General features: G+C 40.6%; 5 protein-coding genes and 1 non-coding gene across 12 annotated transcripts; 4 read left to right on the forward strand and 2 right to left on the reverse strand.

Annotated features, from left to right (window-relative positions):
• LOC144016260 (uncharacterized) lies at positions 1–7,788 on the reverse strand. 2 transcript variants are annotated; one of them, XM_077517147.1, is made up of 10 exons: positions 7,672–7,788; positions 4,186–4,260; positions 4,017–4,108; positions 3,428–3,581; positions 3,310–3,360; positions 2,573–2,934; positions 2,026–2,131; positions 685–759; positions 467–619; positions 1–209 (listed from the first exon to the last, which is right to left on the reverse strand). In XM_077517147.1, exons 3-10 carry the CDS (start codon positions 4,097–4,099, stop codon positions 6–8), a joined length of 1,188 nt encoding a protein of 395 aa, XP_077373273.1. In that variant the 5' UTR covers positions 4,100–4,108; positions 4,186–4,260; positions 7,672–7,788; the 3' UTR covers positions 1–5. The 2 variants fall into 2 exon arrangements, with proteins under 2 accessions (XP_077373273.1, XP_077373272.1); XM_077517146.1 differs by lacking the exon at positions 7,672–7,788 and having other exon boundaries at positions 4,186–4,740.
• On the forward strand, positions 4,814–7,203 carry rpl27a (ribosomal protein L27a). Its single transcript, XM_077517153.1, has 5 exons — positions 4,814–4,904; positions 5,445–5,508; positions 5,589–5,664; positions 6,781–6,955; positions 7,031–7,203. The coding sequence occupies exons 1-5, from the start codon at positions 4,902–4,904 to the stop codon at positions 7,157–7,159; spliced, it is 447 nt and encodes a 148-aa protein (XP_077373279.1). The 5' UTR covers positions 4,814–4,901; the 3' UTR covers positions 7,160–7,203.
• LOC144016829 (small nucleolar RNA SNORA3/SNORA45 family) lies at positions 6,157–6,286 on the forward strand. Its single transcript, XR_013283036.1, has one exon. It is a non-coding gene; the product is annotated as a small nucleolar RNA SNORA3/SNORA45 family (small nucleolar RNA).
• On the forward strand, positions 7,368–10,456 carry akip1 (A kinase (PRKA) interacting protein 1). Of its 3 annotated transcripts, none has more exons than XM_077517150.1 (6): positions 7,368–7,792; positions 8,431–8,627; positions 8,904–8,978; positions 9,054–9,173; positions 9,499–9,538; positions 9,679–10,456. In XM_077517150.1, exons 2-6 carry the CDS (start codon positions 8,448–8,450, stop codon positions 9,786–9,788), a joined length of 525 nt encoding a protein of 174 aa, XP_077373276.1. In that variant the 5' UTR covers positions 7,368–7,792; positions 8,431–8,447; the 3' UTR covers positions 9,789–10,456. The 3 variants fall into 3 exon arrangements, with proteins under 3 accessions (XP_077373276.1, XP_077373278.1, XP_077373277.1); XM_077517151.1 differs by lacking the exon at positions 7,368–7,792 and adding an exon at positions 7,799–8,116; XM_077517152.1 differs by lacking the exon at positions 9,499–9,538.
• A 394-nt stretch (positions 10,457–10,850) lies between these two features.
• LOC144016267 (nuclear receptor-interacting protein 3-like) lies at positions 10,851–17,133 on the reverse strand. Of its 2 annotated transcripts, none has more exons than XM_077517159.1 (8): positions 17,090–17,133; positions 14,335–14,551; positions 13,449–13,613; positions 13,301–13,383; positions 12,447–12,586; positions 12,322–12,374; positions 12,149–12,231; positions 10,851–11,297 (listed from the first exon to the last, which is right to left on the reverse strand). In XM_077517159.1, exons 1-8 carry the CDS (start codon positions 17,116–17,118, stop codon positions 11,288–11,290), a joined length of 780 nt encoding a protein of 259 aa, XP_077373285.1. In that variant the 5' UTR covers positions 17,119–17,133; the 3' UTR covers positions 10,851–11,287. The 2 variants fall into 2 exon arrangements, with proteins under 2 accessions (XP_077373285.1, XP_077373286.1); XM_077517160.1 differs by lacking the exon at positions 17,090–17,133 and adding an exon at positions 15,742–16,006.
• znf143b (zinc finger protein 143b) lies at positions 15,819–26,321 on the forward strand. 3 transcript variants are annotated; one of them, XM_077517155.1, is made up of 15 exons: positions 15,819–16,138; positions 19,108–19,223; positions 20,317–20,505; positions 20,594–20,674; positions 21,148–21,347; positions 21,713–21,781; positions 21,864–21,974; positions 22,069–22,144; positions 22,624–22,749; positions 22,894–23,073; positions 23,203–23,430; positions 23,581–23,735; positions 24,533–24,646; positions 24,880–25,008; positions 25,956–26,321. In XM_077517155.1, exons 2-15 carry the CDS (start codon positions 19,118–19,120, stop codon positions 26,037–26,039), a joined length of 1,848 nt encoding a protein of 615 aa, XP_077373281.1. In that variant the 5' UTR covers positions 15,819–16,138; positions 19,108–19,117; the 3' UTR covers positions 26,040–26,321. The 3 variants fall into 3 exon arrangements, with proteins under 3 accessions (XP_077373281.1, XP_077373280.1, XP_077373282.1); XM_077517154.1 differs by lacking the exon at positions 15,819–16,138 and adding an exon at positions 16,935–17,065; XM_077517156.1 differs by lacking the exon at positions 15,819–16,138 and adding an exon at positions 17,100–17,290.
• Positions 26,322–26,412: the final 91 nt, after the last annotated feature.

Below are 26,412 nucleotides of genomic sequence, written 5' to 3' on the forward strand. Positions count from 1 at the left end.
TTGGTCTAACATTTGGATGCGTTGCCAGTGAGCACAAATCTCTTCCTCCTTTCTCCTCCCTCCTCATCCTCACGGCGCCACCGCAGGCGAGCTCGCTCCATCCTGTCCTGGCTGGCCGACGGGAAGGTCCTGTCGGGGAAAATCTCCCTCAGTTTGCTCAGGAAAAACACCTCCAGGTTCCGACCAGCTCGGGCCACCTCCGAGTCGGGCTGCGGGCGAGCCGGAGCAGAACAGTGGGGTCAGAGAGCCTGTTTCATTTATGTGACTTCAACATCACACCGCTAATGAGGCCCTAATTACTTGACTTTTAAAGCACTTGCGCTCGAGGACTCTAATCAGAGCTGATATGTGTCCCGAAAGTCCCTTTCTCATTTGTCCTCCAGGTCTTCCAGTGTTAACTAATGATGTGTAGGAACTTCCTCCCACACACAAACACAATAATTCAGCATTGCTAACATGGACTTACATAGTTAAAGGTAGCACAATTCTTGAGCATGAGCAGCACGTCGTGGACAAAGAGTTCTGGCATGAAGTAGTGCAGAGTGTTGCTCTTGTCCAACTTCCTGCGGATCAGCGACAGGTCCACGGGCCTCTTAATGACCTGGTAGTAGTTCCTCGCCTGAAGCACATCCAACAGTCAGGAAAAAATGCGGGACAGTTCTGGCAGCGTTTAAGGTTACTGACCAGACGACTGACAGGCTCGTGGAAAGGAGTGCTTAGCGGGTGAACATACAGCAGTAATGTCAACTTCTCACATCTCTGCGGAAAGGAAAAAAAAGAGAGGCTTAACTTCTACTTTCAAGAGAAACAGACTAAACTACAGGACAACTTTTAACTCATTCCAACCCCAAAACGTGTAAATATATACATTTTTTTTAATACTTAGTCCTTCATTTCCCAAAACGTACGTTTTGTTGTTGTTTTTTTTAATGCAAGAGCATACAGAAGGCTTTGATGTAGCTTCTGATATGAAGAGGTGTCTTAAAGCAATGGTAGTTGTTACAAAAAACGACCAGCAGGTGGCAGCAGAGTATAAGAGACCAGCAAGGATCATGTTGCAATAAGCTCTTTTTGTGAATGTGAATGAATATTAATGAAACTTAACTGTATTCTAATGCTAATTGCTGCAAAATGGAAACAGATAAAAACAGAATATATGGCATAGATGATACTATGATAAGCTGCGATAAGTTAGAAGATGCTATGTTACACTACAATACATTATGATAAGCTGCAATATATTGGGCTAATTATGCTAGGCTAAGATACAACACAGTTGACGTCACAAGTCAAAATGGTGGTTTTATGCGGCGTTTGAAGTCGGATTTATACCACTCCAGTGTCCCAGTTCCGCCCTCAAAGCGTTTGAGGCAAATGTAAACAATAAAGATGGCTGATTCCAATAAATGGTTGGTTCTTGTTAACGCAGGCATTCCAAATCACGTTGTCTCACGTGAACATATATTTTGTATTTACATTTGCCTTGAACGTTTTGAAGGCGGAAGTGACACAATCCGAGTGGGATCATTCTGATTGAATGCAGCATTTTTCCTCGGTGAAGCGATGCTGTCTGCTCATTGAAAAGCATTCAATTGTTGTAATTTGATTTGTGAGGAGTATTTTGATTTGAAAATGTGATCAAATGTTGTTTGACTACCATAACAACATACCTGGTTTGTACGATAGTCACAGGCAGAAGCAATACAATACGCCCTAGAAATGACGCGCTGCGTTGTGGAAATCGCAGAATGCCCGGATGTTCGGAATTGTCAGTACAATGTTATACTACGCTTAGGCTACAATATACAAGATACGACTAAACAAACATGATTTGCATCTTTGTCTTACAGTAACAAACAATATAATACTTACAAACTTAGAATATGATTCAATACCCTTACATTACGATTCAGAAAGATGCTTTATGCTATAACACCTTGTAGGATTAGATTACATTATGCTAAGATACAATACAATAAGTATCAATACTTGATGATGTGATATAATGTGCTAGGCTATTGTCACCCCCTGGTCACGGTGGGACAGAGCATAGGGAACGTTGACTCCCTCGCGGCGGAAGCTCTCAGCTAGGTCGTAGTCAGTCCTGCACAATGTACACACCCAGTCACCCCTAGAAGACAGCAGGGCCTCACTTTAGAACGTAATGTTAGCATGCTTGCATTTGATCAATTATCATTAGAATTAGTAGCCGACTAACTATAGTTCAAAATTAAATCTTATCGATCACCTTCTGTGCTTTCTCAACTCATCTTGCTAAGTTAGCATACCAACTGTTAGCATTTTAGCAGTTCAGATTTGAACTAGAACTCAATAGTAATCTTGCTATTTACGGTATGTTAGCTCTCATCATATTAACATTGATCAGTTCTTATTTGAAGTGTTACCCGACCAAAATCCTTCGTGATTTACCTTAGAATTCTATCGACTCTTTTTAAAAATAGCACCCGACTACAAGACAAGCTGTAAAATCATTATCGGCCTTTGGTTGCTATCTTGCTATGTGCTAGGCAGCCTAGTAACTGTTAGTATACTGTAGTAGTGGACTACACACTTTGGGAAGCTACTCAGTGAAGGAAGGTGACAGGCCAAGTGGTAAACTTTGGGACAACGATCACAGCACAGCAGATCTCCTCCGTCCAGACACACGGCACAAAAATCTTCGCTCTCCATCTCTTTGCTCTTGTCTTCGCGGTTTTGGGCTACTTCCCAGGTTGGAGACGGCTCTACACATTTAGATTCTTGTATCTGATCTTCTGGCTCCAGATCAAGGACCATGATCAGCTCCCGATCGGGATCCAAGTAGAAGGTATCTGGATCAGTCTTCCCGGAATGAACCAGGATGTACGGTGGGTCAGGTTTGGAAGAGCCGTCAGGATGAACTGGATCCATACTGGATATTGTGGTGCTGTCATCCTGTCAAAAAAAAGTGGGAGTAAGCCACATATGTGCAGGAATCAAGTCTGAAGGCCCGCTATACACATGACTTGACTTGACTTGACTTGACTTGACCAAATGTGCAGCGTTTCTACAATTAGTTTTCATGAGTGACCATCCATTGGCATCTGCTTTGTTGCAGTATAGTACAAAGACATGAAGTTAATGTAGTCTACCTGTCTTTGTGTGTTTTATAGAAACGGTTGAAGTTAAATGGAATTGTTGTGTCTCGCATCTTTGATTTACAAACCTTCCTTGTTAACATTATCTCATTCCCAATTTTATCAAGAACATAATCTTTGAATCCAAATGGAATCATCATTCAAGTCGAGTGACTCAAGCCAACCTCCCCACCTCTGTCTCTTGGATCTCCAGGATGTCACATGCATTTGGCTTGACTTCATTCTGCGAAGGAAACATCATGAACAATCTTTTTCCTGGCGTGAATCATCATCATGCTTCAATTTCGCACCCGCCAAGGACAATCCAGGCATTCCTCGGAGAGCTCGGCTCGGGTTTGGCACGGCAGTCGCACCGGAGGCACCAGCGGCTGCAGGTTCAGACGCTCCAGTCTCACGACAGCTTTGCAGGTATTATCCAGAACCCTCTGGACCTCAGGTTGGATCCTGATTGGACGGCCAGAGACGGTAAGATGAGGAGTTACGCAATAGTTTGCCTACAGACTAAATAAGGAACTAATAAGGAAAAATTGCTTCCAGATGCAAAACCAACAAACTTCCATGCCATTTACTTGGCATCGTGGTGCAGAAGGCTATGTCGCACCACTCTGCGGACAAAGGAGATGGAGGGCTGTTTTTTAAATGGAAAAGAGGCATTTCCGGTGATATTTGCTTGATCCCAACATTCTTCTTAAATTTTATGTGCCATGAAAATGGAACAGGGTGCCATGATGCCACCCCCAACCAGCCAGCAGAGAAATGACAGGGAAGGTTGTCAAGAACAGAAGCAAACTAGGAAACAAGTATCATTAGCTTATTTATACATGGAATTTAGTACATTTCATTTGCTGCGCTGTATTAAATATTGTTTTTCTTTTTTACCTTATGTTGTTAAGTAACGTCTTCCCAAAATTCTGTTTGTCATAGTATGGAGAAGTTGCATCAGTTTTTCGCTTACTTTCCATAGCGATTAGCTGTCAGAAGCAAAAATATATCATTGGTTACATCAAAAACACAATTAAACTGATTATCTACACACAAACAATCTTACCTGGTTATTGTGATTGACTGCTGACTGTTTTTTTCCAGACTGGAGAAGAAGCGACAATGAGAGGGACGATGTTGTCTTGAAGTCAAGTGTCAAGGGGGAGAAACCCAAAGATTTGATTGGACTAAGGTGAAATCCCCGCAAGTAAATGTCTCCTGTTAATGATGCCTTCACTCGTTCTCCAGGGCATTCCATGCTCACAAACAACTGGTGTGTGAGTGTGCATTTACTGCTTCAAGCCTCGGTGGACTATTGCGACAGCATGTTTAGTAGCTGGATAACAGGAATCCATCTTCTAACAGGCTTGTGCTTTTTAAGGTCACAGTGAACTCGAATCTGGCCTATCTGACTTTAAGTGAGAGGCGGGGTATTTTTATTATTATTATTATTATTATTATTAATAATTTCATTATTACTATTATTTAGAGGCCTTTCAGGAGACTCGGTTTGGAAAAATAATGGCAGTTAAAAACACAAGAGGTCAACTAAACATTTATTTAAAAAATACTTTATGTAGAAAATTACAATTTTATATAAAGAATATGTAGAAAATGCATTACAATAATATATTTTAGGGATGTTGGTGGTGGAATATGCCATGTGATATTTGCCAAACTTCCCACTAGAGGGCGCTGTAGTTTGTTTATCGCCGAGTGCCAAATCACACAGAAAAACGCGACGTTTCCAAATCCCGTTCCTCTTTCGATCAACCTCCAAAGATGGTAGGTGCTATCGTGTACATCCTTGTGCTCAGAAAGCCAGTTAAATCTATGCCCATCCTCCTTAGGAGACACTTACATGTGTCATCCGTTGAGCGCAAATAACACACGAGTCTGACATTTTGTATTAGCGCTGACTATGATTGAAATTGTTTGATGAATTGACCACGTAATGTTGTCGGTTCACTGTGAGACCTCCGGGGCCCTCTCTGTCCGAACGCTAAAGTCCGTTAAATTAACTCAAGTTTTGTTGATGTCTTCGTGAATGTAGCTTTTAAGTACTGTATAAACAGTGTAGCGAAGTAAAAGTCACAGTCAATGAAGTAGACTATTTTTATGCTCGCTAAATCCAGTACCGGTGTTAGCATTAGCTACTTAGCATGCTTCGCGGTGCGAGGTGTAGAACTAAATAATAATGGATTTTTATTTAGCATTTAACATCGCATGACTGCAAACAACCTTGCTGACCATACACTTAAAAGTGCTGTTAAGCGACCCAATGGTATGTGTTAGTCAGCCTGAATGTAAATTATCTTTTCGCAGCCTACTAAGAAGTCCAAGACCAGGAAGCTCCGTGGGCATGTGAGCCACGGACACGGTCGCGTTGGTAAGAAGCACACATATATCTTGCGTTATAACATATAAAAAGTTGACACATTTAACGAATTTTGTGGTGTCCTTCTACAGGCAAGCACAGAAAGCATCCAGGAGGTCGTGGAAATGCTGGTGGCATGCATCACCACAGGATCAACTTTGATAAATAGTAAGTAAGCGACATGACGGGATGTTACCCGAGTGTGATACCTTGTGGACTTGCCAATGTCAGTGTAAACAGTCCTGTTGTCCACTGTTTTGTGGCCACACATTTTGACAGTTGTCTGTAATTGTATGGGAACAGACGTCTTATTTTGAGAGTGTCGTGCCTTGACCTACAAGTTTGTGATGAGCTAATTTATCAAAACGTGTGTCTCAAGAGGATCATTTGAAATGGAAATGCTATCAATCCATGCCAGTTGTTCAGTGCAAATTCTCATTAAAACTGCCATACCATGAGCTGCACTATGTAATAGGCATGAATGAAGCCGTGGCACTTGCGTACAGCAAACATTTGTTAAATGCTGTTTCTGGCGCGTTTTGGTTTGTGGCTTCTATTACTGATAATTGCTTTCAATACAAATAAAAGAGAAATTGTAGTCTGCCATACATTCAGTTTAAATGCAGAAATCTGTAGTACACCCTGACTTGTTTTGATGTTGGAGAGGCTAGAGTCTCATCTTGACACTTGATTGTCTTGGTGTGCTATAGTCCTCTTAGAGAAAACCACTGCTCCTATTCACCGAATGGCTTCTCTTGTAGGCCGTTCAGCCACATGGACAGTCACAACATTTTGTTTTTGGCTCAACTACCCATGTCCCTAAAGCACCATGTTTAGATTAATGTTAGTGTCTCAGTTCATAGTTTGTGTGATGTTGTACTTGACAGCGGTGTGCTGTGACCGAAGAGACATTTTCGGAAATGTCCATATTTTTAAGAGCAGGAAGGGCATTAAATTAACCTGTTTTTTTTTTTTAATAGGGGGGAAAAAAATGAACATTTTACTTAAAATATATAATGTCAGTTGGACACATTTTACTTTTAACCAAATAAGTTTTGATTTGTTGCATGAACAGGTGCATAATGCTTTTTACTCATATCAAATCAGGTTTCCCCATTGAAATGCCATTAATCAGTTCCAGCACCGCCAAAGACACATAAAAACGGCACTGTATTGTAAAGTATGATTTATCAAAAACAAAAGATGATGTGAAGAAATGGGCTTAAGCCCAAAGTCGCACAAAAATGTAACCTTATTCTAATCAATGACTGTGTGCACCCTCAGCCATCCCGGGTACTTCGGCAAGGTGGGCATGAGACATTACCATCTGAAGAGGAACACCACCTACTGCCCCACCATCAACTTGGACAAACTGTGGACGCTGGTGAGCGAGCAGACCAGGGTCAACCACAGCAAAAAGCCCGACGGCCCCGCACCCATCATCAACGCCGTGCGCGCCGTAAGTCCCACCTCATAATGCCTAGGAAGTTTCAATGTTCGTTTAGGATTTTAAAGCTTTTATTTTTATCTCCAGGGTTACTACAAAGTTTTGGGCAAAGGCAAGCTGCCCAAACAGCCCGTCATCGTCAAGGCCAAGTTCTTTAGCCGACGGGCCGAGGAGAAGATCAAGTCTGTGGGAGGAGCTTGCGTCCTGATGGCATAAATGCCTTTGAGTGTTTTGGAAAAAATAAACTGTACACAATTGAAGTGATTTTTGTTGTTTTAATTACCACCTTCAATTGTATTTTCTAATACAAAAGCCTTGTTCTCAAAAATGCTTTCTGCTGTTTAAAAATACACAGGTGTAATTTTTTCAATAATATATCTCATTTTGTTTAGGTTAGAATGTTATTTGTGTTATTGCTGCTAGCTATAATCATATAGAGTCTGAAAAATACTGTTAACATTTCTTATTGTGACACAAACATTAGTGGAGGCCTTGAATTAGACTGAAGGGATTGGAGTCAAAATAAATCGAAGTGTATTTTGTAAAAGGGGACCATATTGCGAGAGAACTTCCCAAGCACACATACATAAATTACCTTTTATATATTACAAAAAATATATATAACCCAGTTGTATCTCAATGTATTAAGTATCAAAATTGATACGTTTGCGAAATAAAAGTGGAAGTCTAAAGTTGCCCGATCCAATATGTCGGACGCTTTGACTTACGGTTGCTAAGGCTGTGACTTCCGTGTTTTCATTTCCGGTAGGCGTGCCTTAAAAAGCGAGGGATTTGCATCCCTGCTGTCCTGTTATGTAGTGTGGAAAGTGTCTGACGAGTCAAAGCAAGGTAATCTCTGGTCGAATAGTTTGACACATGCTGACGTTTTAAATCACTCAAACGTGGCTGCCCTTCGCTAATCGCATTATCTCGCGCGAGACTTCCTGACGTCGCGCTAAAGTGCTGCTGTAATGATGACATAATTTTTAATTACGTCTTCTTTATGCTTCTACTAAATACCTCAGTTTAGTTGTCAAACCGGTGAAAATAAACAAGTTCTGCTGGGTGGGGAAAAAAACTTAGGCTAACTATCACGACAAGCTAACAATCTCCGTGCATGCGGAGTTTGGACAAGAGTAAACAATTTTGAGAGTCGACATTTTGTGGTCTTTGGTGAGTGAAACAATTAAATCTACATAGAAATGCATGTGAATTGCCACGTACACATTTTATGCACGTAGATAACGGTTTGTCATTTGCTATTTTATTTTAAATGCTGCTGTAACCTCAATTTTCCCTTTTGGGTATCATTAATAAGGATGATCTTATTTTGATTTGAAGAAACGATTTTGTATCAATGGAGTGAATAATGAAGTTCTCCATTCTGTCACTTAATATAATTCCAACAATGGTACACCCGGTGTTCTCAAAACGTCAAGAAACAAAATTGATTCCTGAACAATTAAGGTTCTGTTTCCTCCTCAAAGGTGAGCCTGTCTTTCTCATGGCGACGTTATCCGGGTTACAGTATTCTCTGCAAAAGTCTGCCCGTCTGGGACGGGAGGTTCTCGAGCGGGCTTCCAGGCGTAAGGTGGACTGGGGCGAGCAACAGCAGCAGCGACGGCAGCAACAACATACCTACACTCCTGTGACAGATGAAGAAAGTGCAGCGACAGACGACAAAGTGAGGCCTGGTGACAGTGACAAACATTTACAATAAAACACTAAAATTAGGCTAAATCTCATTCTGAGTTGAAAGCCAAGGAATAAAAACCTAACAAACTTGGCTTTAAGTTTGCATTGAGCAGGTAGCTATTAGCAGCTGATTAGCAGTTAACTTCATACAGGTCATGGTCTGGGTGCCACCTTCCAAAAAAAAAAAAAAAAAAAAAATCATGAAAATATGTGGATAGGTGTGAATAATTATAACGTTGTACTTACATGCATGAGCTTGTTTCAGAAACCGACGGTGACGCTGCAGGAGGCCTTTTCCACCATCATTGCGTTCATGGCGGAGACCCACATTCAATGCAAAGTCAGTCACCTGATCATCCCTACTCACTCCAAAGCTGGTCTTCATCACACTCAACTGTGTTTATGTGTGTTGCAGAGGTTCTACGACTCAGTGGGATGCGCTCATGGTTCCGACATTGAGAGGAAACATCCGCCACGCTATCATAGACGCCTCAGGGCGACCTTGATTAAGTCCTCGTCTCACCTCAGGCGACATGTGAGTTCAACATAGTTTAGCATTACTACTGATAAATACTGATACCTGATATCTATACTCGCCCATCACTACTTTAAATTTCAACATTATAATTTCTATGTTGCGATCCTACATACAGTGTTACATAAGTGTAAATGTATGTGTATGATCAAAAGACATATTTGATTGCTGTGTTTGCACGGCAAGCTAGTAGCACTGACTGAACTGCTAACGTTTACATGGGCAGGCTGTGCAAACTCCACTGAGCTTTTTTCATGCTTTCTACATTATCACATGGCTCCTGTTTTTGTGGACATACTGTACCTGTGCAAACTTTTATTTACAGCACTCTACGTCGCCTTGGACAGACTGCCACATAAGCAATGGTGAGGGACACCTCTTGTCAAAATAGCTTCATCTTTGGAAGATGACACCAAGTCATGGATGCCCATCAGATGAGCATTTATCTGCACGTTTGGTCATTGTTTTACTCGAATCAATCTAAAATCAAAACTGAATTTTTCAGTCCCGGACTGCACCGCCGGACGGCTTCGACATGGAAGTCGCTCCCGGATTGGACACCATCAGCACCAGTCGGACCGGCTCACGGCAACAAACCAAGATGGTCATCCTTGATCCTGGGGATACGGTCAGCATCACATTTAACCTCTGAACCAAACCTGTGTGTGGACTTACATCAACTGCAACATTTTTTACCCCTCATGTCAACTTTTTTTTTTTTTTTTGTCGCCTGCATATTTTTTTTCATTTACATGAAATGATGCATCGCAGGCTTACAATAACGTTTTTTTGTTTTTTTAATTAAGAAAAACTAATTTTGTTGCCTTTGTTGGGACTGGCAGTCATGCATGACTTTTCATCAAGATACTCCAAAAATTATCCCACATATTTGCTTTCTTTCCATAGAAGCATAGAAGCAGAAAGTGGCCGGTACAGAGAGCTGTGATTAGGAAGTTAGTTGAACCAAGGGCTGCAATTGGATGTAGGAGCAGGAAGCATGTGGAACCGAAGGCTTTGATTGGTCATGGAAGTGAAGAAGCCGAGAGAGTACAACTGAGTGCTATCACTAGGTGGAACCGAGAGGTGTGATTGGACAAAGAGCAGGAAGTGAGTAGAAACAAGGGCAGCGATTTGGATGTAGAAGCAAGTGGATTTGAAAGCTGTGATCGTTCATGGAAGTAGGAAGAGAGTGCAACCGAGAGCTGTTATTGGACTTTGTGGTTGGTGTAGAAGCAGGAACTGGCGGGAATTAAGAGCTAAAAATAAAAATCGAGGTCAATCCATCTTCACCTGGTGCTGTTTTCTTTAGTGCATTGTCTAATTCTGTCATTTGGATCTAGTCACACATCTCTTTAAATGTTAAGTCGAATCGTGGTATTTGTGGTTTTACACATTCTAGAAAGCCCACTGAATCATCACCAGAATATTCTGAGTAAAGTTCAGAGTAAAAACTATGTACTTCTGTTATCAATTTGTGATCCGTGCATTCAATTTTACTAATTACTAAAGAATAGCTTGTTTCCCATCGTATCTCTTTTTATAGTCACTACTTAAATAAGTTATTTTTTTTCTTGAAACAGATCTTGCCCTTGATGATGGTATTTCTGTCATACAGTCTCTTGGCGTTCCATTAATATTAACAAGGCCCAAAATAACTCACACAAAAGTGCACGAGAGGAAGGAAAGAAAAGGAGATTTATATTTGCAACATTCAAGTGTCACCTCTAGAGCTCGTAAAAAGCAGTATCTTCAATGCAAATACTAGGAAAATGCTTATAACGTCAAATGCAATGTGCCTTTGCAATTATGCTAACATAGAAAAAACATCTCAACTTTGATCTGCTATCAATACAAATTTATAATGAATAAGTTGCTATCCATAAATGCTAATTGATGCAGTGTTACACGTAGTTACACATCAACAAGATGGGGTGCATTTCAACGAATAAAACGTGTTTTAGTCTTAAATATACACTTAGCTCACATGTCTGCTTCTAAAGAAGCTTAGTTAGCGTCCAAAGGTTAGCTACTACTGCTACAAGGATGCTAATGATCCTCTGGATCTACACGAGGAAAGAATCCTGTTGCTTTTGGCCTCTGTGTGGTGATGCCAGTCACATTTTTCTGCAAAGAAGGGGGAAAAAATGGCATTAATTGACCAGCCTAGGAATTTATATATATATATATATATATATATATATATATATATATATATATATATATATATATATATATATATGAAAATCTAAACATAATCATTAATATTAGTATTGTTCGGGTTTATAATTTATGTATGACCTAAAAGAATGGAATATGTGTTTAGCCTTAGGCAATTGAAATATATACAATTCTATTTCAATGTAGCATATTTTAAAGAATAATGTAAGTTTAAAATATTTGACTGAATATTTTGTGCCATAATGTTTGGGAAATTTATTATTACAGTTGTTACTCGTAAATATTGTATCTAGTGTATATATAATTTAATAAATCTTGTAATAATCTGTGTCAAAACATTTACAATAATTTCATATTTTTATATCAATATTCTAGTAATAACATTAAATATGATTTTTTGTTTTGTTTTTACTTAGTATGAAATTTAATCATTTTCCTTTTAATACAAAATCAAATTATTGAAGTCTGAATAAAAAATATGAAACGATGAAAGAATAGACAAATTATTGTTTTGTATTTAGTATATAATCATCATTTAGATTAAATTTTTTAACGTAATGAAATGAGCAATAAATACATTCTAATAATTGAAAGTTTCATAATGTAAAAAATGAAATCATACATAAATAACGACACTAAATGGGCACTTTAACACAAATATATTCCACTTTTCTGTCTTTGGCATCTAATGCATAATCTATAAATTGCACATAAAGTGACATAAATGTAAGGCAAGACAGTGAAATACATCTTAATAGATTTGGTTTTAACAGTGTAATAAATAAATAGCATCCTACCTTTCTGTCTTTTTCACAAAGTGAACTTGCTCTCTTGTGCTCCTCCCAAACGTGAACGTCTGATTGTCCGTGTCAATCACACACTGCAGCAACCAATCACACAATAGCTTGTAATGTACTATGACCATTGAAATTTGTCTTCAATCAAACAGTTGTGATTAGTTTCTACTCACCTTGAGTGACTTTAACGTCTTGCTCCCCAGCGAAATCAGCAGCTTGCTGCTTTCTGCAAATAGATCCTCATTAGCACCACTTGTAAGCATGAAATCGGAGCATCGGGAATCCTGGGGGTCCTCACCCACGACAGCAAAGGAGCACGCCATCTTGGTTTGTCCGATAGCCATGCCGAGCTCCTCGACGGCAGCGATGACGTGAAGCTTACGTTGAAACGGGAAGACGTCCATTTCGGTTTTGTTCTTTTCGAGCAGCCCCTTTATGCTGGAAAAACAAAACGACAAAAAGGTGCTCTACGGGGCAGCATACTTCAAACGAACTGTCAACGGTTCTGGGGGGTGGTGAAAATCCATCCATCCATTTTCTTGACCGCTTATTCCTCACAAGGGTTGCGGGGGCTGCTGGCGCCTATCTCAGCTGGCTCTGGGCAGTAAGCAGGGGACACCCTGGACTGGTTGCCAACCAATCGCAGGGCACACAGAGACGAACAACCATCCACACTCACACCTAGGGACAATTCGGAGCGCCCAATTAACCTGCCATGCATGTCTTTGGAATGTGGGAGGAGACCGGAGTACCCGGAGAAGACCCACGCGGGCACGGGGAGAACATGCAAACTCCACCCAGGAAGGTCCGAGCCTGGACTCGAACCAGAGACCTCAGAACTGGGAAGCGGACGTGCTAACCACTAGACTACCGTGCCACCGTGGTGAAATTTTTTTTTTTTTTTTACTTTTTAGATTGTGTTGAAGTGGAAAACTCTAAACAAACTAGGTGGAGATTTTTACTTTTAAAGAGACATTTTTCTTGACCAAATTCTCTGATTCTCAACTACAGGACTGGAAATGCTGTGAGCAGTGTCTGCCATCTAATGGTGAACACTGGTATTACAACAAATATAAATAAAATGAACACATTGAACATTGCAGAGCGACTGGTGGCTCTAATACTCTTGGAATTAACACGAACAACTCTCACCCTAATTTCTCCACGGTAGCTGAGGACATCAAATTGAGTTTACAGCCGCTGTCAATCATCACCGTGAGCTCCTGCCCTAAACACTGCAGAGACAAGAGACAACTGTCAGGCCTTGGTGGCGGTCTCCCGTGGCCATGATGCAACCGACCTTGCAGGAGACGTAGATGAAGTCGTCCTCGTCGCCGTTGTCCTTGTCGTGGGAGTTGGAGGCATTGCGCTTCAGGAGGAGGACGCTGTTGTTGCTGTTGCCCGGCATCCTTCCCCGGGATAACTTAGCCTCCAGCAGGCGCTTCTGAAGGATGTGATGTGGCTGCTACCAGAGAGGTCCACAGGAACAGTCAGTGCTCAAGGCTTTAGCTTAGAAACAGTACAAAATTCGCCTAAAATAAATTTTAAAAAAAATACTGAAACGCGGCACGGTGATCGAGTGGTTAGCACGTCCGCCTCCCAGTTCTGAGGACTCCGGTTCGAGTCCAGGCTCCGGCCTTCCTGGGTGGAGTTTGCATGTTCTCCCCGTGCGGGTCTTCTCCGGGTACTCCGGTCTCCTCCCACATTCCAAAGACATGCATGGCAGGTTAATTGGACGTTCAGAATTGTCCCTAGGTGTGCATGTGAGTGTGGATGGTTGTTCGTCTCTGTGCGCCCTGCGATTGGCTGGCAACCAGTCCAGGGTGTCCCCGCCTACTGCACAGAGCCAGCTGAGATAGGCGCCAGCACCCCCCCCGCGACCCTTGTGAGGAATGAGCGGTCAAGAAAATGGCTGGATGGATGGAAAAATACTGAAACAACTAAATAGCTAAAAAATATTTTGAATTTTATTGTTTTTCAAATGTTGACATTACTGTCCACTGAAAACCAACTATCTTCGAATTTGATGTTTCTCATTTAAAAAAAAAAGAAAAAAAAAAGAAAAAAAAAGCAGTTTTAATTTTAAAAGCGGTGCTGTTATTGCCATTGGGAAAATGGTTGTCCACTGAAAACCTGTGAAAAAAAAATAAATGAATAAATAAATAACATAACGAGGACATCCTCACCCCTTGTTTGGACGTGCCGAGTTTTTTGAGTCCATCCAAAGGGAGCAGGTCTGCAGAATCTTTGTGCAGGAACTGAATGGCCTGTTTCAGCCGCCTCTGCTGCCTCAGCGTCGCAGCATCCATGGTCGCCGCCGGCTGACACGACTCCCCGCGGTTCTCTCTCCGCATTCCGGCCGACATGCTCAAACGAAGCAAGGACGACACTCGTTCAAGTCCCCTAGAGATGTGACGTTTATAACATCACTTGGAACGAGGACATTTCCCACACCATCAAGTGAGTGATTATGAAAAGCACAACTTCCGGTAAATGGTTTTCAAAGTAAATTTTACGGATAACAAAATGTTTTAAACCCCCACTTTTGACTGAAATGTTTACATTATGAATATGTAATGACTGTAATGATGATAATAGTAAACGCAACGGGTCATGCGGACAAAAACCAAAATGTAACAAAGACTTTTTTTTTTTTTTTTAACTAAGAGTTTATTCTGACAGGTTCTTTCGACAATATCCGATTCTTTCACGTGAAATGAATTTGCATAATTCGTTGATACAGTACAAGTCGGGTAAGTCAAGTCAAAATGTAAAATGCCTATTTTAAAACATTTGATTAATAATTAGAATACAGTACACAGTAATACATCATTATTTAGGCACAAACTATCTGTATTAAATATTAACTTATGTAAAATGTAGTTTTATATCAGCATAATTAACAGTATTATTATTTCTAACAAAATATGACAAGAATACAATATAATTTAGTTCAACTGATACAGTAATTAAATAACAGTGAAAGTAAGATCGGATTTGCTTCAAAGGCAATCACTCTATTTTTTATTTTTATTTTTTTAAATCGCTATACTGCAGTGCCAACCCAAATAATCACAAGAGTTCTGCCGTGACTAATTTGTCTTACTGTATGTGCGGTATTTTTAGCATAATGTCCTACTTTAATATGGGCCAAGATGAGTTGCGACCAAGTGCTAAGAAAAACCTCATGTGCAGTAGTGTATTTTTATACCATTATCAATAATGAATATATTTTAAAAGCCAAGACATTTTGTGTAGCTGTTGCATTTGACGTTAGGAACGTGTATTTGTACCTACTGTTAAATTGTTATTATTTTTTTCCACCGGTCCCTTAATTATCCAGGTAAGGTAATTGAAAACAGATTGACATTTGCAATCGATCTGGCTGCATACAGCCTGAGTAAAACAAAGCAAAAGAAAAGCAGTTATGATTTAAGTGCATGGTTTAACTTTTTGACCTAATGCCGTTTGGTACAATCACAACACGACTCATTACCAAAAGAACTTTCAATTTCAAACATTTTCTTCGGTTGTGTTGCACTTTCTTTCTTTTTTTAATGATTTATTTGGCCGTGGTGCGTTCAGGTGCTCACATCGTCGGTCAGACTGCATTGCCCACACTGCCCTTCTGGTTTCCCACACGGCCTTGTTTTCAATATGGACACCCAACTACCCTCCTCACACGTCTCCGTTCGTCGCCAACGACCGCCGAGCCGGCCATCGTTATCGAGGGCGAGTTGCCACACTCGTCGAGGGACGATCGTACCACGCGTGTTGCAGCTCTGGCGTGTTGTTTGTGGGACCATGCAAACGTAGAAATGCGTCGAACAATACGAAAAGCGATGCGGAATGGCGCCTGTCAGGGGCCCGGGAACGTGTATGAGACTATTATTTCCGCCCTCTGTTGAGAAGAAACAAGTGGTTTGAATAGGACGTTGACGTCGCCGCCATATTGGATGTGGTAAAGGGTGAGCCAATGCTCATAATTGGGTTAGAAAAGTACCAATCATTTTAAAGACAGATCTCATCTTGAAGACGTCACCTTGAAATTGGCTTTGGGAGCATATTTTGAAATAATATATGTTTAAAAATGACTGTAGAAAGCTACTTTTATTATTATTATTTTAAGTGAAAGAAAATTTCCAATACAGTGTTAAATTTTTGATTGTTTTTGAATGTTAGGGTTTAAGAAATGTCCACATTCCCTCCTGGGAAATACATTTTATTAACAACAACAACAACAAAAATTTAACTGCGGTTATTAAAAGTGATTTTTGCTATCATAATTTTGCAGATAAAGCTACCAATTTGTAGTTACTTTTTTTTTTTTATTCATAAACACACATTACATACAAACAAGCACACAACACAAAAACAGAACAGCACACAAACATGCAGACATCACAAACACACAAAAACCACATAGTGCAAACAAAATAAACACAGAGTGCACTCAACAAAATAAAACATACAAACACAAAAAATTATTGAACAAAAATGCACACAACATCAAATCACACACATAAAACACATTCAACACACAAAAGCACAACAGAAACACGTCGATACACAGCACATATGAGGCACACAACAAATACACGCTGCACACAAATAATGCACTTTTTCAGTAGTCGTTTTACCGCCCCTTCAAGCATGGCTGACGCGCTGACGTTTCATAGCAAAATACGAACCCATTCATTGAGACGTGTCCGTATTTATTTGCCTATTAGATGGACATTCACATTGACCAGTGAAAGATGTTCTTTTAAGTGTCGACCAATCAGAATGCAGGTAAATACGAAGGGGGCGGACCATCTTCGCGAACGTCATGATTTCATACATGTTCCGGGTGTCGAGTGTTTCCTGCACTGGTGCATGGTGGTCGAACAGGAGGAATTGTTGGAAATTTTTCCCGAGGTTCGTATATAAATTGGTTTTTACCCAGTGTGCAGTATTCCCATAGCCGTCATCCCGCCAGAGGGTGTGGCTGGCTGCGGCCGGTGCTCACAACACGGACGGAGAATGTCGTTTTTAGCTTCGTTGATAACGTAGACAAGTCGGCGGCGAGCGAAAAAAAAATGCTTATGTTATCGTTCACGAGCTCGTCTCGTTTACTTGACACGAGCAAGCGGCGGCAGCTCGGTGGGCAACAGTCGCGTAGGCTCACCTTTTAGCACATTAGCGATCACTAATTGAACCAACGAACGCGGAATTAAGCACTTAAAAAAAGAAAAGAAAAAAAAAGTATGCAACCTCCTGACAACATTCACGTTAACTGGAAGAACGTCTTACAAAGTCGTGACAGCGCTTAGCTGCCGCAGTTAGCACTGGTGCTAACTCGTTGATTAAAGTGTGATTTTACGCGCCTTCGAGCGTGACAGCTGTTAAATAAAAGGAACTGCGCCACAATATTTAATCATGATTATTGTCGTGTTTTTTGTTTGTCCATATTTAAATGTAGAGTATCAGTAACTCGATGAAATAGTAAGTGTAAGGCGTGTGAAGTTGCAAACATTAAAGAGACTGACTGACTTTAAACGTTTCATTTGGTTAATGCTACTGTTTTTTTTTTTCTTTTTTTCTTTTTTAAATTTTAAGCGCAATATCCTCATTGTGCTAAACCAGATCATCGAATACCACTTTCGAAATCGCTGACACCCATCATAAAATCGTAATAAATAAACTACGTATGTTTTAGGTGCTTTACGTATTTGGAAGTATATAATCCCAACAAAAAGTACATGGACATACAAATTGTTTGAAATATTCAATGATGTGATTGTATTGATATGAATACTACAAGTACATATTTATTTGTGTTTTTTTTGTCAACAAATTAAGTGCATTGACAAAAAATAATAATTTGAAAAGTTAATATGTGTAAGCATGTTACTATTTCAAACCACACTGAATATAAATTGCCTTCTGAAACACAAAGGGTATATGCATTGTATGATGTATCAACATGTATATAAGCTAAGATAACATAAATGAGATGTGTTTGGGTGTACACTGAACTCCTGTTTTTAATAGCTTAATATGTTACAGACCCACCTACAATTGGTAGAAATCTACACTATACAGAGACCAATAAGACCATATGAAAACGTTTTTCGTTTATACTTAAAATTCTCTTCAACCTAAACAAATGTTGCATATTATGAACATATACCACACACACGTTCCAAGTATAAAATCAATGGAAAATACATAAATTGAAGAACCAACTGTTTGAAAGAGTGTAGTGGGCACAAAGGCAGAGGCTAGGATTGAGATGCTTGGGAGAAAATACTTTATTTGCAATGTTGAATTTGATGTTTTGGTGAGAGGGGCTATTTTCATTTTTAACATTTTTTTTTTTTTTTTAATCTTGTTAGAGAAATGTGTGAAAAATAGCATTGTTTTATAATATCCATTTCCGTATTTCCTTTTTATTCAATTTGTTTTTTAAATAATCAAATGAACAAAGGTGTCTTAGCTAATATTCAAGCAAAACATTAAAGGCTACAGGGTAGCAATAACAAAATCTGTTCATTTTACCCAGATTTGGTTGAGCTATCTTCTTGAATTCCTGAGCGGTAGGTTAACATTTCCATATTAGTGTATATCAAAAATTGTTCCAAAACAGTCCAATTTATGAGGTAATGTATTTAGCCATTTTCAGATTTGAATGTAGGAGAAACGCAGAGGCTCTTGAACCAGCATAGTTCACAATCATTGATAAACATGCACAAAACAGCACAAGGCTATGGAAATGTAACCTACAAATCTATCGAAGAACGCCACAGTGTGATGTATATGTCATGTTGCCGGAGCAACCTTTTTCACTTTACGTGTCATATACCTTTGTATGTTCAGTGGGACTGTTTAGCTTTAGCGAGATCTAGCTCCATCAGCGCTGATGACTGACCACCACATTTCTGTACGTGCGTCACTCATGCGTTGCTGTGTCTTTGCAGCGGCTGAAACATGCTCTTGGCGCAGCTCAACCGGGACTCCCAGGGAATGACGGAGTTTCACGACGCCGACGGGCAGCCGGTCACGCTGTGCTTGACCGAGGCGGTGACTGTGGCAGGTGAGCTGAAGGAAACTGTCCATTCCCTCCAGCTAATTTGCCAGAGCCATTTTTCTTTTTTTTTTTCTCTCTCTCTCTGTTTTTCTACCCGTAGTTTAAAAACACATTTTCCTAATGTGAGACAATATCATGGTAGATGACGATTTGGTTGGTTCTCAGAAAGCACGGTCCGGCGAAGGCTGCTAATGGTGACCCAGTTGAGAGTCTATATTATTTTCCTTTTAAAATCAACCATCTGATTTAATTGTTATTAATATTGCATAATAATGCAGAGATAAAATAAGCAACCTTACTAAGATTTGTGCTACTGACCGAGTGTGAATATATTTTGGGCAGAGAAAAATATCCAGCGCGTCTACTTCCTGTTTGTGACATGCCAACACTCCAATGTCAACAAAAGCAGAAACTGCAGAATGTAACCATTGATTAATTGAGTTCCACGCTGTCCGAAACGTGGCAATGCGTCAGCAGAAAAAAAATGACATGACTGTCGTTACAGTTCACTTTGGTATCTCGGAATACCTTACACCCTACGTCCCGCCTCGATTCCGTGTCAGTTGCTTGTACAGAACAGCCACACAGAGCACAATGGCAGCGCGAAAGGAGTTATTTGTGCCACTGTTCAGGCTCAACACAAAAGTTGTATTCATTCCAGCTACCTTCACTTTACAACAGGGGTGTCCAAACTTTTTCATTTGAGGGCCACATACAGAAAATCATAAGGACGCAAGGGCCACATAATGTTATGAAGAGAAATTGTGTTTAGTCCTAAAAATTGTACAAATAATTTATTTGCGCTTTTGCATATTTAGACAAATTCTACAGTATATAAACCAATTTATTTGTAATATGGCAGTGAGTAGGGTTTGTAATTTTTCATTTTAGTTAGTTTTTATTCGTTTTCAGGGTGGTTCTGTTAGTTTTTATTAATTTTAGTTCTTTTATAAATGCTTAGTTTTAGTTTAGTTTTAGTTAGTTACTGTATTAGTATTAGTTTTTTTGTTTTGTTTTTTGTTTTTTTCATCATCGTCATCATTCAGTGTCGAAGGTGTTCCTTTCCTTGTGGATTTCAAAGTTGTGTCCCCCTCGCCAGATGCCGACCAGATGGACACCATGGACACGGTGAGCCTGCAGGCCGTCACCCTGGTGGACGGATCCACCGCCTACATTCAGCGTGACGCCAAGCCGGCCTTCTCCGACGCGCAGATCATGGACGGCCAGGTGATCCATTTGGAGGACGGCTCGGCCGCCTACGTCCAGCACGTGTCCATGCCCAAAGCAGGTGCCACCTCGGCGTTGTCGTCTGCTTAGACCTCACAAACGGTATGTTGGCATTTTGCTGAAAAATCAAGTGTGGTTGAATGTTCCAGGCGGAGACAGCTTGCAACTGGAAGATGGTCAAGCAGTTCAACTTGAAGATGGAACAACAGCCTTTATACACACACCCAAAGGTATAGGAAAATAATAATGTGAAATTTTGTCAACATGTATCATGTATAATGAATACGGTCCAAAAAGTTCTGAATAAGCCATACGTGATATGATGCCTGATGTCCTGAAGATTGCTACCAAATTTGAAAAGCTGAAAGAAGTTTTATGAAGTTCTTAAATCGGGAAATATATTTATCGGGAATTTATTTTTATTTATTTTTTTTATTAACATGGAATTCTATTATTGTGGATAGTTTTTGCAATGCAACACTCGCGATAAACGAGGGAACACTGTATTGACCAGGACTGACATTAAAATACTACACACAAAATATATTAAAAAAAAACAAAAAACAAACTGCATTAAAAAAAAAAAAAAAATCGTAAAATAAATCTATATGCTGTGCAGTGATGGGGAAAAGTAGGTGGTGCAAGAAATTAGTCCAAGTGCAAAAAAAACCAAAAACATTTGTACACGCTTTTTGTTTCAAAGCCGAAACGTATGAGCAAGGCGGCCTGCAGGAGGTGCAGCTGGAGGACGGCAGCACGGCCTACATCCAACACACGGTGCACATGCCGCAGGCCAACACCATCCTGGCCATCCAGGCCGACGGCACCATCGCTGACCTGCAGGCCGAGGCCACCGCCATCGACCCCGAGACCATCAGCGTGCTGGAGCAGTACACCACCAAGGTGCCCAAGAGCTACCACTTTTTATGCAGCTACACAATTGTCTCTTCCAGAGCTAAAACAGGGTGCACATGAACCAATTTTTAAAATGCACACACATTTTTCTCATCTTTTTGACAACCATTGAAACAGAAAGTAACTGTTGCAGTACTAAGAATGACCTCTGAGAGGCAGCATTGCACTGATGAAAAATACTAAGGAAAAAGCTGGTACAGTATTTGAAAACAATAGAAGAAGCTAGTCGCTAAATTGCATTTGCAGATTCTTCTTGTCATTTTTTTATGTTTTGCTATCATGACTTGACAAAAAATTGCTCAAAATTGGCCCGATTGTCGTTACGTGTTGTTAGTGACATCATTTCTGCTCAGGTGGAGAACATTGAGAATCCTTTGATTCCCTTTGGTAGAGTTGAGGCAGACAGCGGCATGCATATGCGGGTATGGAAGAATTTCAGTCATTTCCATAGACAAGATTTGTTTTGGGTTGTGGGGGTCATGGTGTTTGTTTCTCGCCTGCCAGATTGTGCTACAGGGTCAGGAGAACAGGCGGGTGGCCAACGTCGGCGAGAAATCATACCGCTGTGAACACGAAGACTGCGGAAAATTGTACACCACTGCACACCATCTCAAGGTGAGTGTTTGTTCGGTGGATATTTACACTGAATATGTTTGTACTGCTACTTTGACTTTTTTTTTTTTTTCCCCTCCACGTGTTGTTAACATAGGTGCATGAGCGCTCACACACCGGAGACAAGCCGTACATGTGTGACTATCCGGGATGCGGGAAGAAGTTTGCAACGGGTATGGATTTTCATTCATATACTTAAATTTCCTCCTCCATCACGAGGGTTACGTTTCAGACCACACCCACAATAAGTGATATAGAAATACCCGAGTTAAATACTCCCTAGGCTTGTATTTATAGCATTTAAACTAGGTATGGGTGAGTACTGAATTACTGATATAAGGTATAATGAACGGTACCTGCATTTCGGTCGGTGAAAAAGATTTTATCGAACATCCCTAATTTATTTGGACTGAGAATCGGGGTGAGCCCTGGACTGGTTGCGAGCCAGTTGCATGGCGCATATAAACAAAACAGCCATTCACAGTCAAAATCAAGGATTATTTTTTCAAGTTTCCATAAAATATCTCCATTTAAATAATTCTTTTGATAAGAAAATTATTGGGGGGGGTTTTCTCAATTCATAGCCGGTCAAATACTCCCTTGCTTACAAATTAACTGGTGAATATGATACATTTTCTTTATTTTTTCTAAGGGTATGGACTGAAAAGTCACTCGCGCACGCACACTGGCGAGAAGCCCTATCGATGTCAGGAGCTCAACTGCTGCAAGTCCTTCAAAACCTCGGGAGACCTTCAGAAGCATACTCGCACACATACAGGTATGAAACCATGACAACAATTTGACTCTGAAATCTTTTTCATTTCATTTCATGTCATGAATGACAGCCATCGTTGAGCCTAATTGTCGAGCTGAGCACCAACAAGACAATTGTCTTTTTTTTTTTTTTTTGGTGGCGTTGCAGGAGAGAAACCATTCAAGTGTCCGGTTGAGGGCTGCGGCCGGTCCTTCACCACCTCCAACATCCGCAAAGTGCACATCCGCACGCACACGGGCGAGCGGCCGTACTACTGCTCCGAACCCAGCTGCGGCCGTTCATTTGCCAGCGCCACCAACTACAAGAACCACATGAGGATCCACACCGGTAACTCTCTTCTGAACTACATACCCTTTATAGAGTTGGACATTTGCGGATGTCTTTATCAGAGTGACGATCATTCCATTGACGACCGTAGAAATGAAGTGTTAATATTATAATTTGTGCTTTGTCCAGGGGAGAAGCCGTACGTGTGCACCGTACCCGGATGCGAGAAGCGCTTCACCGAGTACTCAAGTCTGTACAAGCACCACGTGGTGCACACGCCGTGCAAGCCGTACATCTGCAACCACTGTGGCAAGACCTACAAGCAGATCTCCACGCTGGCCATGCACAAGCGCACCGCCCACAATGACACGGAGCCCATCGAGGAGGAGCAGGAGGCCTACTTTGAGCCGCCCGCAGGTGACGCATGTGCAATTGTGCATGCAGGAATTTGCTTGTTGCAACAGGAGGAGGTTTAATACTGCACTCCATAGTCAAATACACGTCGTCATTTCAAACTCATCTTGCATGATTAAAATCACATGTTAACGGTCGACATCCCGTTTGTAGACGCCATCGACGACCCCAATGTGAGCTACTCATCGACTCCGGCTCCGGTGGAAGCAGAGGAATCAAAGTCCGAACACATTCCTGTAGAGAGCGCCGAAGTGGTTGCTCAGCAGCACGTCGCCTTGGTGACGCAGCCGGATGGGACGCAACAGCAGGTAGAGCGCATGCCTAAAGCAAAACACCGGATTTGAACTCATTTGCTCCCCAAAACGTATTAAAATGTTCTAAGTGTCTGTCCCAAAGACTTATTATTTATTTATTTATATATTTATTTTTTTTATATTTAAATGCGAGACGCAGGGGGGTCTCCAAGTTCGGTCCTCGAGAGCCCCTATCCAGCCTGTTTTCCATGTTTCTCTCCACTAACACACCTGATTCATGATTGATAGGGGCTCTCGAGCACCGAAGTTGGAGACCCCTGTCAGCTAGAGCATACAGAAGGCTTTGATGCAGCCTCTCAACTGCAAAGAACAGTTGCAGAAATTGTAGTTATTACACAAGTAGCCAGCAGGTGGCAGCAGAGCAAAGGAGATCAACCTGAGCCTTTGGGGAAAAAAAGCTCAATTACTCACAATTCTAAATAGATTTGTGAAAATTGAATAAACTTAGCTATATTCTAATGCTAATTGCTGCAAAGAAGAAACAGATAGAAATATACTTTTTTTTATTCTGATGAAAGAAGAGGCTTTAATCTTGTTTTATAGCAAGAGAACACAATATTCTGTGGGCCTTGCAAAATCGGTCAAAATCCAGTAAAACTGCCGGGAGCGAACGGGATTGCTTCTGTGAAAATGGCTGGGAGCAAATGAGTTAAACAACATAACCCATTTTCAGAATACAGTATTTTATTTTTTTTTAGGTAGCACTTGGTGTCTGATGACCATATGTGTACCCGATTTATGTAAATGTATCGTTGGTGTTATAAACTCTCACTGCCACTTTCCTTCCCCAGGTTAGCATCTCTGAAGCGGACTTACAAGCCATGGGCGGCACCATCACCATGGTGACCCAAGAAGGCACCACCATAACCATCCCAGCCCATGAACTGGCCACGCAAGGTGCTCAGGTAAAAACAAACAAACAAAATCATTGTGATGTACTGTAGAACAGTGAGCTGTGCAAATAACACTAAAACATTAAGCAGTTCGACCTGTGCATTAAAATATCAAATTGTTTGCCTGAAAAAGTCATTGTGCATTTTAGGTTATATCAGTGAAATCAAAAACTGTATATTGTTTTATAATTTCAGTGTTGAAAACTTTGCCCACCACTGATCTTAAGAGTGTTTGTCTCCCCCAGGTGGCCATCATGACGCCTGGCATGGCTTCATTTGAAAGTGTGGAGGAAGCCACTTACAGTCAGGAGCAAGAAGACATTCACCCAGTCACCTTATTGGCTACCTCCAATGGCACTCACATTGCCGTGCAGGTTGGTTCTTATGGTGATCCATGGCAACTTGAAGCAACTGAATCAAAGTAGAAGTGCAGAATTGTTTCTAATTCAGTCTCACAAGCCATTTTCTCAATTAACGTTTGGCCAATTTGATGAGTGAAACCATACATGTCATTTTACATGTATTTTGCTGTAGAATGAGCTGGACTTCTAATTTTTCAATGTTGAAAAAAATGTCAAGAATGACATGCAGGGGTCCTTGTGCGGCCAGTTAAATTATCTGCACCGTAATAGAAATATATATTCAATAGAAGCAGATGTTTGTAAAATTTGCTGATAATTGCCATTTTTCTTCAGATCAATCGTTGTGTACTTGTCACGTTTTGGAAAAGAGCTCAAATGGAAAGCCCTAAGACGGATTCATGACATCCAGTCGACTTTCGTATCCCCAGTTAGAAACTGCAAATGCGGTTTCAGGCCTCTAAATAGCCCGAGGGGCTTAAGTCACATCAAAGCTTACCAGTTTGTCGCTCAGCCTTTTGTTTAGCATGGAAAAACCCAGTTTCCGCTTTTTGTCATGATAATTACAAAACAAACAGGACTAGGCCATCAAAGGGAGTCAACAAACGACAAAGCAAATTTCTGTGGAAACTTGAAACTGACGGGGAGAGAGTCGCATCACTCTTGAGTGAAAAAATTACGATGCAAACCGTACATCGTGAGACGATAAGGTTGAATGACCATCATATGAAATAGTGGAAATTTTTGAAAGCATGTCTACATTTGTTTTTGAGTGTTGGACATGAAAAGTATTATCACAGAAATGGCTTGAAAGATCTTTTTTATTATTAGTTTGAAGAGAAAAAAAATTGTAACGTGAGTGATAGCTATGTCTAACAAGTGAACGGGTGAATAATGATGGAAAATATTCATTTTATTTCATATGAATTCTTTTTTTCTTTTTCTTTTTTCAATTTGTGCAGCTTAGCGATCAGCCCTCGTTGGAGGAAGCCATCCGAATAGCCTCGAGAATTCAGCAAGGGGAGTCACCCGGCCTGGACGATTGATAAAGAAAAAGAAAAAAAAAAAACTCAAGCAAATGCAAACTTGCAAGTCTTCCTTAAAAGTTGTTTTGTCTCCCTCCCACCGCCACATGCAAAAGAACTTCTGTTTTTAAGTGTACATAGGATTTTGATAACTGGACTATTTTGTCTCTCAACCAAACAGATTATGGGGAGATGGGTGTGGGGGTGCTTTCTAATGAACACGCACAGTGCAGGGTACAGCTAATGCTATTTCTAATTTAAAAAAATAATGCAAAAAATAAAAATAACGCATCAAGCATCTGATTTATTGACTGGAAAATATTCACACATCTTCACGAAAGAATGTGATATTCAGCTGTTGGATCATAGGAAAGAATTTAAATGAGTCAATGGT

Source organism: Festucalex cinctus, chromosome 3 (assembly GCF_051991245.1).
Source record: "Festucalex cinctus isolate MCC-2025b chromosome 3, RoL_Fcin_1.0, whole genome shotgun sequence".
Classification (NCBI taxonomy): domain Eukaryota; kingdom Metazoa; phylum Chordata; class Actinopteri; order Syngnathiformes; family Syngnathidae; genus Festucalex; species Festucalex cinctus.